This window comes from Tauraco erythrolophus, chromosome 1 (assembly GCF_009769465.1).
Source record: "Tauraco erythrolophus isolate bTauEry1 chromosome 1, bTauEry1.pri, whole genome shotgun sequence".
NCBI lineage: Eukaryota > Metazoa > Chordata > Aves > Musophagiformes > Musophagidae > Tauraco > Tauraco erythrolophus.
Genome location: NC_141465.1, coordinates 69,980,642 through 69,994,360, shown reverse-complemented (window position 1 = coordinate 69,994,360; position 13,719 = coordinate 69,980,642). Strand labels below are relative to the sequence as shown.

Genomic DNA, 13,719 nt, shown 5'->3' with positions numbered 1-13,719 from the left:
GGTGGACCATGAGTTTTGGTGCCTCCAGGATAAAGTGGAAGCTTTAAAGTGGTCCCAATTTTGTTATACTCAAAAGCTGGTGTTTCTGACACTATTACCTAGGCAATTTTGCCATTACAGTTGGCTGAATGAGACAGCCTCGCATCCAAAGGCTGCCTTCTGATCCTGTGGTTCATGTTGGTTGAGTTTCATTTATATTACATATTATTGAATAGAGTTATCATACTTTGGACTTTACTCTTCAACCTAATTCTGATGAAGCAATGCCTCACCTTCCGCACACAGAGCTTGCATACCAGTGCAATCATAGAATCATAGAATGTTTAGGGTTGGAAGGGACCTTAAAGATCATCTAGTTCCAACCCCCCTGCCATGGGCAGGGAAACCCTCCACTACACCAGGTTGCCCAGCAATGGTATAACTGTTTTGTGCTGGCACCATGTCTGGTCTTAAATAGTTTTCCTCACACTTGGAGTTCCCATCAGAGGCCACAGCTAGCTTCGAGAATGAGATTTAGACACTTAGCATAGGATTCATCTCACCCGAAACTGGACACCTGCACTGTAGACACATCCCACCTACTTACCCTAGGCTGCCTTTCTAAGCCCTTCATCCTTCTAGGATGGGATTTATCTCAGATGTCTGAAATAGTTCTGATGAGATTCCCTGTATACTCTATGACAGCAGGCAAAATGTTCTGCCTATATCACAGAAATCTTAAATTAGATTATATAAACCCCATTTCTATACTATACCTAGGCCCTGGACTTTTTTAGTAATTAGTGGAATCCAGGATGATCCAAAACATAAGCAAGACCTAGAATTGAAGGTTTTCTCAGCAGACAGCTTCAGAGTTGGGGCTGTTGCCACTCTTCCAGTTTGGTTGCATAGATCCTGGAATATCATTCTGCTGCACAGTTTTCACCATTTAACTGCATATTGAGCAAATCAGGAGATTCATCTCCCTGTCCTTAGACTTCTGCAGTGGGTGAATGTCTCCCTGTAAGATAGTCACTTCTACCTACCTTTACAGTTAAGAGAGAGCAGTAGGCACTTTCTAAGAGAGATGCAGCTGATCAGTTTAGGTGTCAGTATCAGGGTGGAGTGAATTGTATCCTAGGGCAGACTGTTTTACTCACTGACCAAAAAGGCATTCCAGGTGCCTGTCTCAGATCAAAACAACATTTGGCTGTCAGCATTGGTGTTATATTCCTAGAAATCTGTTTTACTCAGGAAATAAATCCTTGTGGTACTTTAAAACTACATTGTCCATCACTAAATTTTAAACTGGGCTTTTTTCATAATAATTGTTGACTGATACATGTCCATTTGATTTCCCTTCATGTCAATTATGTGCCCATGTGTATAATTGTTTTTGTCAAAGCTTTACAAGGATGCTTAACAGATTTATTTCTTCACAGTAAAAAACTTTTAAACCATAATGCTTTATGCTGTAACCTCCCAGTAATGTCAAATTAAACGACAGTGCAATGATCTGCCTTCAAGAAGTTATAAACATTCATAGATAGTAAAGTAGAAAGTGCTACACATGACTAAAAGCTCTCAGAGTCATCCCACTAGCAGTCAAAAAGTGAAGAACTGGAAATTTAGCAATGAGGAGAGGCTAAGCGTAATCCAGAAGAGATGTATATTAATGCTGGTCTCAAATGTTTTCCCATTATGTTCCCTGTCTTTGGAGAATTCTTCCAGATTTTTCTCATCATTATCTGAAGAATCTATGTGCATAAAAGGACATAAAATGAGAAAATTAAAAAAAAAAAATAGCTTCCTAAAATTGTGGAAGAAAACAATTGTGTCCCTACATTAGCTGCTGGTATTGTTACAGCATGCAAATTAAAATGTTGGATGGTGGACAGTACACAAACAATAGACCTTGAACTTCTTCCAGTTGAAATAAGTATTAGCAGCCTCTTTTTTTCTACAAGTGCACAAATATCTTGCCTTAGTTCTGATTCATGCTCTATTTTCTCCTTAGCAACAGTTCACCAAATTTAGTGTCACTCTGCTAATTAAGAAAAAAAGAAACTTATTGTTGTCCTTGTTGTTTTCTCAGTAGGCATAATTGAAAACCCGCATGATAAAATTACTGTATCTGTCAGTCTGTTACTGTTAGTCTGGGATATACTGTTATTTACAGCTCCAATTGAAACAGCTCTAAAATTTCAGAGTTGATTCTATTGATGGCTGCACTACTTAGTACACTGCTCCTTAATGAAGACCCACATCCTGCAGAGGAATATGTTCACACAGGCTATACGTGTGCATGACGTCCATAAAAATGAATAGAACTATTCTTAATTTCCAAAAAGGAGTTTAGGGGGAACTCCTTTAAATGAAGAATATTGAGCCAGAGATGCACATTTCATCTGCAAATAGCTCAATAAGACAAAAAAAAAAATGGACATAGTGAGTTTATGACCATCCAAACATTTAACTAAAAGCAGGACCAACCTGAGCAGGCTGCTGGAGTTTATAAAACTGTCTTGGCTTATTTCCTCTAAACAATAGCCTAAACATAAAACAGAGTTCATAACATGATGTAGACCACTGTTACATCCGTGAAATAATTTCCTGAATTAAACACCTAACTTTTAAATAGCTCAGGGTATGGTTTCATTTCTGTGGAACTGTTTTATGAGTATGAAAAGCCAACTTGTTTCATTACATGTGAGAATTAGATAGAAAGGTGAAGCAGTATTGTAATATATAAAAATAATTACAGTGCAGACATGAACCCTCTCATGACAAGCCTAAGAACTTGTTTTGTGAACTTTGTGTTACTGCTTGCCATAATATTGAAAGCCTGTTGTGCAAATATGACCAAAGGAGGACTTAGGCAGTGCCTGGTACCTGCTCCATACCTTTTATTCGTTTGGATCCCAGGGAAAAATCCAAAGCCTGGAGCTTGTTTTCATGTTCTCAGTAGTGTAACAGCAGAAGTGGATACCTGAGAAATGTGACCCACCAACCCCAAGTGTTGCGTAGGAGATTGCTTAGAGCTACATGTAAAACACAAGCATGGCAGTGTTGGTCCCTCTTTGTGTTTTAGCTCCTTGAGGCAGGAACAGCAGTGTCGCTGCCTTTTTAAGCAACAGCATAGCAGTTCAGAGCACCCGTCTTTTTTTGGAGGCTTGTTTATACCCATGTTAGTCCCCCTTCTGAGAGAGGACATGCTCAAGCTATGAAGGAGGCAGGAAGGGTGAAGGGGCCATTTGTTCCTGCCACAGTGCAACGAAGGATTCAGGGTTCTTCCAGCCAGGAGAGGAGCAAGCAACATGGGGCCTGACTCTGTACCCTTACAGCTGGGGTGCTTTGAGGTTTTATCTGAGGACTGGTGCATGTGGAAATGAGCAGCCGCCCTGAATGAGGGGCTGTGGCTCCGAGAAGTCCTTCCTGTCGGCACTAGACTTCAGTCCTTCTCTCTTTTTCTTCTGACTCTATTAATTGCTCACTGTTGGGGCAAACCAGGTTCAGAAATAGGGAGAAGAAATCCCTTCCTCCTTCCCCAGATCACTTACTAGGCTGCTGGGGCACTTTCAGGGGTTCAAAACCTTGGGCTTAGGTGGGCAGCAGGCTGGTCGTCACAGTATTCCTAATTATTAAGTTACAGTTATAAAAGCCACACCATAGCATGCACATCATCTCTGCTGTTCAAGTTTCTGAACGAGAGTGACTGTGGCTGCTGCATTTCGTGCAGGCAGTGTGTGCTAGGTGCAATCTGAGCTGTCCTTCCTGTTGAAGTCCATCCAAGGATTTGCATGGAGTTGTGCGTATTTTGTGATCCGTATATTTGTGGCCTAGACCAAGGTGGTTCCAGACAGGCAGGAGAGATGTAACTGCAGCCATCTACTTAATGTAGGTCTGACTTCTAGGTCACAGTGGTTGGTTGATAGCAAGCTTTAAGTGTCTTCAGAATAGGCAGCCATTGAAGAGGAGAGGGCACTAGTTTGGCTTACGATTTTGAACATGATACCTTTATCTTCCTTTATGTCCACCCATAAATATTTTAAAATATAGCAACGATTTAGAGCATGCATAGAAGGATGTGCTACTTTGTGACCTAGGACTTAGTCCATGTCTCTGAAGAATCCAAGCAGCTGCTCTTCTGTGATACGATATCTGTTGCATGTGTCAAAGAGATGTGTGAGATACTGCTCAGCATGGAGTGGCAATGTTTTGAAAATGTGGAGGGAAATAAATAGAGCAACATTATATTTCTTGATGTTGATCTCCAAGAACTGGAAAGCCACTCATGGCTGCTTCTAAGCAAAGATTAAAGAGATTTCAACTGGAAGTCATAGATGTGATCCTGATCTTTGCTTGGGCAAGTGTCCAGTGAGTCTGCTAATCAAAGCTTATTGTGCTGTGCCAGGTATTGTAGCTGATACCTTTTAACAATGAGTTTTATGTGTGTTCTGGTTTGCAGGGTGGAAAGACTTACACGGGACCATGTGGAGGCAGAGACTGCAGTGGAGGATGTCAATGTTTCCCTGAAAAAGGAAGCCGTGTAAGTAACATTTTTTCCTGTAAAACATTCTTGATGGTACAAGTTCAACGCTGTTTGCTATAGGTGGACTTGCATCAGACTGCTAAGAGTATTCAAACAGTTTTTCAGGAGAAAGTTATTGTTGTTTCATCTTACTTCCTCAAGAGCTTCTAGGTTTGAAGAAATACTTTGTTATGAGATATATCAGGTTCTTCTCTCAAAGATCAGGGGACCTGATGGCCATGACAAACGGATCGGATCAGAATTTTAGGGATGCTATGTGCTAGAGCATGACTCGATCGTGTGACAGTGCTACACGAATATGGACAAAATCACTTAGTTTTGTTCTTGAAGTCTTTTTAACAAAATGGTATCTCATTAAAAGATACCCCATACATGTGATTCCCATTAAAGCAAAAGGGAACCAGGCCTGCAAAACCTAAAATCCCTGCTGGAAGGAAACCTTTTGGGACTTCTGGCATTAGGTTGTTGGTGATAGTGTGTTCTTTGTTTTGAGGAGTAATGGAGAATAAGGCAGAGGAAGGGAGATGGGGTAGAGAGGATTAGCCACCTGCTGCAAAGAGCTCCAAGAAATAGGGCAGTTCCTATCCTATATGGCTTGGAGCCCTGGCTGGTACGCTCCTTCTGTACAGCTTGGTCTTCCGCAGCTGAGACAGTGACTCAGCCTTTACCATCCTCCCATCTCTAAGAATAGTCAGGCAAGAGATGCGGTGGCAGGTCATATGCTCTTTCTGCTATCACAAACCTCATAAGATTTTTTAGTTCTCTGCCTTCCCTCCACACAAAAGGCTGACAGTTCCCATTCCCATTGCATTCCTCAAGCTTGACTCCACGTCTGAGTGGAGGAAGAGGTGGTAGGAAAGTCACAGTGTAGGTGGGAGGCGAGTAACACTCTTGTTTACAGCAGAAGTCACAATGTCTCTGTGGAAGTCAGATGATCCTGAGGTTGCCATGATATGAGGACTGTGATAGTTATACTCCCATCCCCTGACCATGATCTGCTCACAGTCTGCTTTCCATTACAATAACCTAATGGCAAACTGATGAAGCTGAGGACAAACAAGTCCTCCCCTGAGACACAGCTTCCGGTGGGGCTCCCTGCAGCTGTTACAGCCTTACCCTCGTCATTCAGCACATGAAATTTGGCGACTGCCTCCTGCCACTTCCCTCCAAGGGCACTGAAAGACAAAAACTGATGCCATATAAAATGGCTTCAAGTATGATATTATTATGTCTTTTTTCAGTGTCGGGTTTTTTTGGTTCTAAAAGCGAAGCATGGATGTACTTTTTCACTAGACATCATGAAAATAGGAATCTGTTGAAAAACTGCCAAGTTTTGTGACTGGAATATTTTTCATGTTCTTTGTTGACTGAATAACCCTTAAGGTGTCAAGGCTGCCAGAGAAAAGAGGTAGCTAAACAAAAGTAATTGCATAAGTTAGAAACGCTGAAAATGTCAAATTACCAAAGTGGAAAATCAGTCAGGTGCTGCTGATGGGAAGCTCCCTGTGAGTTGCTTAGTACCTAGATTGGGTGATAAGGGCAGATTTTATGTACTCGCTCACCACTCTCACTCTCTGATTTATCTCAGGTAAGAAAGTAACCCCAGTAACTAATCACACTGTCCTCCCTTTAAATAGACACTAAAAAAGAGAGAAGAAGGATGTTCCAAAATGGAAATTATATTTTGCCACTGCGATTAATTGTGCAAGATGTGAAGGAGTATTGGGGAAAGTGATTAAAAGAATTTTATAACATTTCAAAAATTGTATTTCAATTATATAGCTCATTCTGAGTCAGCATACACTGCGTGTATTTTCTGTCTGCTGGTCTCCTCAGATGTCAGAACCTCGGTTAAACATCTGGTTTAAGGAACAAGATTGGCCTTTAGAGACTAGTCAGATTTGGCGTAGCTTCTGGTCTCATGCTAATCCTCAATGGGAATATTTATTTTCACAAAACCTCTGTATAATCTGGCACAACACACAATTTCTGTTGGAGGTGACTCATTACATGCACAATAGACATATTGCGTGTTTGCACTTGTAAGAGTGCCTGGAGCAGTCTGTCAGAGCTTCCTTCTACAGTTACTCTCCATCTTGGGACAACAGAGCTGTCACTTGCAGGGCATCTGGAACTCAGGTGGGAACAACACTGCAAGGGTCTGCAGCCAGCTGTCAGCCCTACCATCCCCTGAAAAGTCACCTGTGCATGACAGGTCTCTCAAAACCAGGCAAACAAAAGCACTTTCTTTGGATTGCTGCTACTGGATCTGCTGGATGTGTATCAGAAGCTGTTGAGTGAAGTAAATTCATTGGAGTGATAAATACAGTTGCAAACTATGAAAGTAGAATAGGCTTGAAGATGTGCCTACTATTTATTTATATATGCTTCTACTTCATTTTCTGCCATTGCTTCAGTTATAGTCTTAAGGTACAGCATTTAAAGAAAGATGCTTCTCTATTTGTTATCTTAATCCAATGGCTTTTGTTTTTAAAATAATGTTTTCTACAAAATATACTCTCTGATATCTTCTGTGCTCTTTTGGCACAGCAAATGCCAAGCTGTTGCTTGGAGAAGTTTCTCTAAATAAGTGTCTTTCTTGGGCCACACATGATCCCCTTGAAGTGCCCACCTCCTGTCTTGCTTTTGAGTTCACACCTTCAGAGGAAAAAGAGTGAAGGGAACTTCTTCCATAAGCCATTTTTTTTCTGGTGTCTAATGGCACACTAGTCTACCTTGTCGTCCACTGCGGCCTAGTTATTTTACTTGAAACTTAGGTGCGTATTTACTATTAGGTGGGTATGACTATCCAGTCTATCTAACTGTACCTCATGATTAATCAGGTATTTGGTGCTGGGACTGCAGGAGCCAAGCTCGAGGACTAGCCTCACCATCATCTTCCCTTCTCACAGCTGGCAGAGAGCTCAGCCAAGTTCCAGTGAGAACTGAAGTTCCTGCAAGAGCGTCCAAATCCACATGAAAAGAAACCACCATATATGCCTCAGTGGAGAGCAGAGGGTGAAAAGGAAAGGGAGAGGAAAGACAAGAGACTCATCTTCTCCCTAAGATGAGACAGACTCATCTTCTCGTTGTCTCCTAAGACAACTTCTGCTAAGTTGTTCTCCTAAGACTTCTCCTAAGACAACAGACTTAACTTGTCATTTTCTCATGTGGAGAAAACACTGTAAGGATTACCCAGGTGCCTGGATAAGTAGGAAAGGAGAAAAAGCAAGCCATGATACTGCATTGAAACTCTGTTTTGAATGAAATGGAGGCCCTGAACTAAAGGGAAAAAAAAACCACAAAGGAAAAACTTCTGGTTTCTTTATTTTTCCTCTAAATTTTTATTGCAACTCCTAAAATTTTGAGATTTATAGTTCTTTGCAAGCTATATATTGGGCAGGATACAATATATGCACCTTTAAAATTTGTTAAACGTTAATGCACTTATGTAGGAAACAGTAACTGCTTTCAGTACAATGGCCAACTGTTTGACCTATTGAAGTTCATAATCAACCTCACTTCATGACCAACCTAGAAGGCTTTATAAGAAAGTAGAATTGAATAGAAATCTTTTTGATCCTTCTATAGAGTGAGAAAATGCACACTATTGAAGTCTCGCTTTGTACTTTCTGTCTGAGTCAAGTGTCTAACAGTGCTCCAGCCATTTAACCATTGTTTTTGCAAGGGGCTGGAATAATGGGAGCTGTGAAATGAAAAGACAGCACTGTGTACCCCCATAAAGGCCACTTTTCTGAAATGCCTAAACATTCCTTTTTAACCAAGGCTGACATGAGAGTTCACTGCAACTCCTTTAGAGATATCTGTTATATTGCTTTCACTAATGCAGTGGCCAAGGGTAAGCTATTACCAGTTCACCTAGAATCATTCCAGTCTGCTTTTGTGTGCTATATCATTGTGAAATCTAGTGTCTGATCTTTACTTAGAAGCATTTTCTATACAAGTTTAAATCTTAACACATGGACTAGATCTAGCAGATGTTTTTAAGTTAAAATATATAAAAAAAAAACAAACAGCAAAATCATAGAATCCTAGAATGGTTTGAGTTGGAAGAGACCTTAAAGATCATCCAATTCCAATCCTCCTGCCATGGGCAGGGACACCTTCCACTAGACCAGGTTGCTCAAAGCCTGATCCATCCTGGCCTTGAACACCTCCAGGGATAGGGCATCCGCAACTCCTCTGGGCAACCTGTTCTGATGCCTCACCACCCTCAGAGTGAAGAAATACAACACTTAAGTATTCTAAAGTCAGTTCCATTCTTATATCTTAGGGAAATGTTTAAATCCAACACAAACATTTTATTAACTGTTAGTGTAATTCTTGAGCATTACAATTAACTGTCTTCTGAGCTGGTATAATGGCAGTAGCTCCATTGTAACTCTTGGTGAGTGTAAGCTGATGTATCTGATGAAATCTGATATTTTACTCTTATTTTTACAAAATAAGAACATAAGTGTCATCTCAAATTAGACCAGCAGTTCATCTAGCCTACTTCTCTGTCCCCAACAGTGGCAGTAGATGCTATTTATGGAGAGCACAGAGGTCTGGCAACTTTCTGCAGTCCATTTCCCTTGTACCCACAATCACCCTATTTATATATTCCTTCAGTATCTGCATTTCTCCCGAATTTGTCTAATCCTTTTTTGAAGCTTCTGTAACTGTGTATCTTCACAGCCTTCAGTGGCACCAAGGAAGGAGTCACTACTCAAGTGATATAAAATGACTGTCTGACCTGTTCTAAGCTAATCTCCCTCTGGTTTCGTCAAGTACATCCTATTTCTAGTACTGTAAGATTTGGGGAGGAGCAGTTCTACATTTACCTTATTCACTGCTTTCCTAATTTTGTAAACCTCAGTCATAATTCCTTCTCAGCTTTCTCCTGTCCAAAAGGAAGAGTCACAACCTTTTTAGGTTCTGTTTTGAAGGCAACACTCCAGCCCTTAGTCCCTTTATTCTTCTCTCTCTTCTATGAGACACCAGAACTCTACACACCACACAGGATTACGGGCGCACCAAGGTCTTACTTAGAAGCAAATTGACACCTTCGGTTTTCTTCTCAGTATCATTCCTGATACCCCCCAACACTGAAACCTATCTACCCGCCTAGTTTGGTGGGATCCTTCTGGATCTCCCAGATCACCAGATCTCCTCATCTCCCATCACCATCATGGCATTTAGCAACCTGAGAGAGGTTAGTATCATCTGTAGACTCGGATGTTTCACGGTTAAGTCTCGTCTCTAGATCACTGTTGAACGCTTTACTAAAACTGGTTTCAGCACCCTTGCCTGAGAGAGCCCACTGCTGTTGCGTCTCCATTTTGAAATATGACCATGAAGCACCATTCTTTTTTTCCTATCCTTTAACAGTCTCCAGTCCGTAAGAGCACCTCTCTTCCAGTCCCAAGGGATTTTATTTTAAAAAGCTTTGGTGAAATATTTTGTCAAAACCATTTTGAAAATCCAAATCTATTATGGTCACTAGGACCTGCTTTATCATTCTTATCCTTGTGCTCAGTTATTGTATTCTTTAAGGTAACCTACTGCCTGGCCAAGGCAGGAAAGTCAGACAAACTCGCCCACAGTTCATCAGGTCTCCTCTTGAGCCTCTTTTCCACACAGGAGCTTGGTTGGCACCTGCCTGCTGGTGCAGTGGCAGTTTGTAGCAATGGATTATGCACCTTCACCAGCAGTTCTGCAATTTCATATTTGAATTCCTTCACAAGTCCCGAGTGAATGCCACCCACTCCTGGTTGCTTAGGAATGCCTGCCTTATCTATCTACTATTTCCTTTATATTTAACTGAAATTAACCTGCCTTAAAGAATAGCTTGGATTTGAGACCTTCTCAAACACCTTCAGCAATAAAGATCTATGCAAAGAAGTCACTAAGTTTCTCTGCTATGGCGTTATCATCCCCAAGTGCCCCTTATAAGCCTTTGGCATCATGTGGTACTTCTATTTCCTTTGATAGCTTCTTACTTTTCTTTAAACAATTTTTTACTATTGGCTTGATGATCTTCTGCAAAATATTTGCATTCTTTTTTAGCCATCCTAGTTGCCATTTACGCTTGATCTAGTTTTTATGGGCTTTCCTGTTCATTTCAGCAATTTTTAAAATGCTAACTGTTTTCCCTACAATAGCCTCCTTAGCTTTTTTTTTTAAGAGTTGTGCAGGGTTTTTATTGAACTGTTTTACTTTCTTTTTGATATGTGACACATAGTTTACCAGGGATTTTAATATAGTGTTTTTGAAAAGCCTCCAGGTTGCTCTAGGCTTCATGCCTTTTTGACTGCTATTTTAGGTTTTTACTGTTTTTGTGATTTTTATGTATTTCCCCTTCTTGAAATTGGATATCTGTGTGATGTATTTGTTTGGCTTACTCCATCCCACGACGGCATTAAGTTCAGTTATGTTGTGAAGCTCTTACAGAGCAGTTCTCCTACTAGTACGTCTTGAAGCAGGTCCTGTGCAGCACTTGAGACCAAACCCAGAGCAGCATCCTTTCTTACGGGTCCCAGAGCTCACTGCACTAAGAAGCGGTCAGTTGCTGTGTCCAAAAATTTTATCTCCTTATCTCATCTGGATGAGTCATTATGCTTAACGGTACATTGGTAGTTGAAATTTGCAAATATTGCTACCTGATCTAGTTTGCAGCTTCTCTAATTTCACTGAGTATTTCATGATTGGTGTCTTTAACAGGTGAGCCCTAAATACAAACCGAGTCCTACCTGTTGTTTCTGCCCACAAGGATTCCCTAATGTTCCCCTCTGCCCTCAATATTTGCCTAGCAATTCTGAATGCCACTGATTATCCACCTTTCACCAGAGTGAGATATCTGTTATATCAGGGTTGTCATCTGTTGCCAAATAGTAGAATTCTGTAATCCTATTTTTTATGTCTCTAGTATTGCTGTAAAATCATAGAATGGCATAGGCTGGAAGGGACCTTAGAGATCATCTAATCCAACCTCCCTGTCATGGGCAGGGACGTCTCTCAACTAGATCAGGCTACTCGAGGCTCCATCCAACCTGGCCTTGAACACCTCCAGGGAGGGGGCATCCACAACTTCTCTGGGCAGTTTATTCCAAAGTCTTACCACCCTCATACTGAAGAATTCCTTCCTAAGATCTAATGGCATTGTAAATAGTGTTATTTACCTTCCCTGTTTATTTTATTTATGCTGTTCATTTCCTCCCTTACCCTTTCAGGAATGCACTGGAACTTTAGCCATGTCTCCCTCACAAGTTCATTCAGTCTGAATCAGGTGTTCCACCATGGCTGTCAGTCTTCCCTTTGTTTCTAGTTCAAGTATTTCTCTGTGAACTTTTTAATTTTCAGTAATAGCAGCTTTGTTCCATCCTGACTGAAGTCCAGCCCATTCCTCCTGTGCAGATTTCTCTTGTTTCAAGGAGTTTGCAAGGACTTCAATCTCCCACACAACAGCCTTGAGTCAACCTCCTAGCATCCCTGCTCTGCTTTACCACACAGTGATACAATATAATTGGTGATCACTGGTTCCTCCCTTCTACCAGACTAAATACCTATTTGGATATCTCATGGGCTCTGCTATTTTTGCACTTAGAAGACCTTTCAGTCCTCTCACCTGTTTTAAATCCAACTATCTGTGTTAAATAATCAAACCTCTCACTACCATCACCTGCTTTGTCCTCTCCTGCAAAATTCCGTCTGCACTGGGAGCATCCTCACACCAAGCAGACATTATAATCAGCTGGAGGTTAGAGTTTTTCAGAGATTTGATTCCTCATTCCAAGCTGATTACTCACGTTACCTCAGACCGACATCCTCTGCATACTTATTTAGTCAACATGAGGGTTTTTTTTAATGATGGCCATGTGAGGGCATTGACAGCAGAGATGGGACTGCTCCACCACATCCTGGCAGGCCTTGCCTGTGGACCTGTTTCTCTCCAGCTCAGCCACTCTTGCCTCTAGAGAACAAATCCAGGACTTCTGCTAGGATCAGGGGCTGCACATACAAAATCTGCCTCCTGGATCAGCGGTAACACACCTTGAACTGCCTCTGAAAAAAAACGAGTGGTCACTGCTCTGTTGCTCAGCTTCTGCCTGCGTCCTGAGCTTCCTATTTGTTAGCTCTTGGAAGTTTATGTTAGTGTTACTTCTCCTTTGAGAGGTGAGCGGGATTACTTTTCCCTTTCCTTGCTCTACTCATGTTAAGCTAAGCAGCAACAAAGAAGATCTGGCCTCACTGAAGTGTACCTAGGAGTCATGGGGAGAAGGCAAGCTGACCTAAGCTTCTGTGTACAGGCTCATGCAAGCTCCTCTGTTGTACAAGCTCCTCTGTTGTGAGGGTCAAGGAACCACCTTGCCACTTCATATACCCTTCCGACATCCCCAGGAAGCCACTCAGCACACACTCAAACATGAACCCATCACCAGAAGAAACCCCACTGATGACGCAGGCCAAAAATTCACAAAGCTTACATGCCTTGCAGTGGCCTGCCCTTGCTTGTTTTTCTCTTTTTGTTCTTACCTTCCTGAGACAGAAACGATTCGAAAAATGTCCTGTTTGCTCTCCAGTGTTTGCCATATACAAAGCTTTGGGAGTGAACTTGATCACGTATCTTCTGAAGTATTGTCAGATTCTGCACTAGAATGGATATGAAGTACCAAAAAAAGATACTTCAAAATTTCACATTGCTTCGTAGATTAAGTCTCTGGAAACTTCCAGGAAGAGGGGCTGCCCTCAGACGTGAAGTATTTGGGGGAGATATTTGTAATGGCGGCAGATTTAAAAGTAAAATACCTATAGTACTAATAAGTATTATACATGGACAGGAAGGCAGCCGTCATTATTTCAATACTGTAATCAAATCTGGTATGGTACATTAAGATTTACTTTTCTTTTTTTCTCTAGTCAAGATAATAGTGGAGAACAGCTTACTGGTGACTGCAAAAGACAGGAAAAAAGAGTGTTGCCGTAAAAATGTGTTTAACAGTGTGCAGCTAAATTCTGCTTTCAGATGCAAGAGTACCGTTTCCTTTTACATATGCATTTGAGGGTACAGTTTCAAATGCATACTCTTGTTTATACTTTCAAAACACCACCTTACAAGGTCTGGCCAGCATACACAAATCCCTAAAGTCTTGATGTTTTTCCATAGGCATCTAAATCTTGGACATAAT

At 41.3% G+C, this 13,719-nt stretch overlaps 1 protein-coding gene across 1 annotated transcript in view; it reads left to right on the top strand.

Moving 5' to 3' along the window:
* The first annotated feature begins 4,273 nt into the window (after positions 1-4,273).
* Positions 4,274-13,719, top strand: part of COL4A2 (collagen type IV alpha 2 chain) — a 107,511-nt gene continuing 98,065 nt past the window's right edge. Inside the window, exons 1-2 of the mRNA XM_086615871.1 lie at positions 4,274-4,345; positions 4,448-4,528. Coding sequence (XP_086471997.1) covers positions 4,274-4,345; positions 4,448-4,528 — 153 coding nt within the window. The remainder of the gene's footprint in view (positions 4,346-4,447; positions 4,529-13,719) is intronic.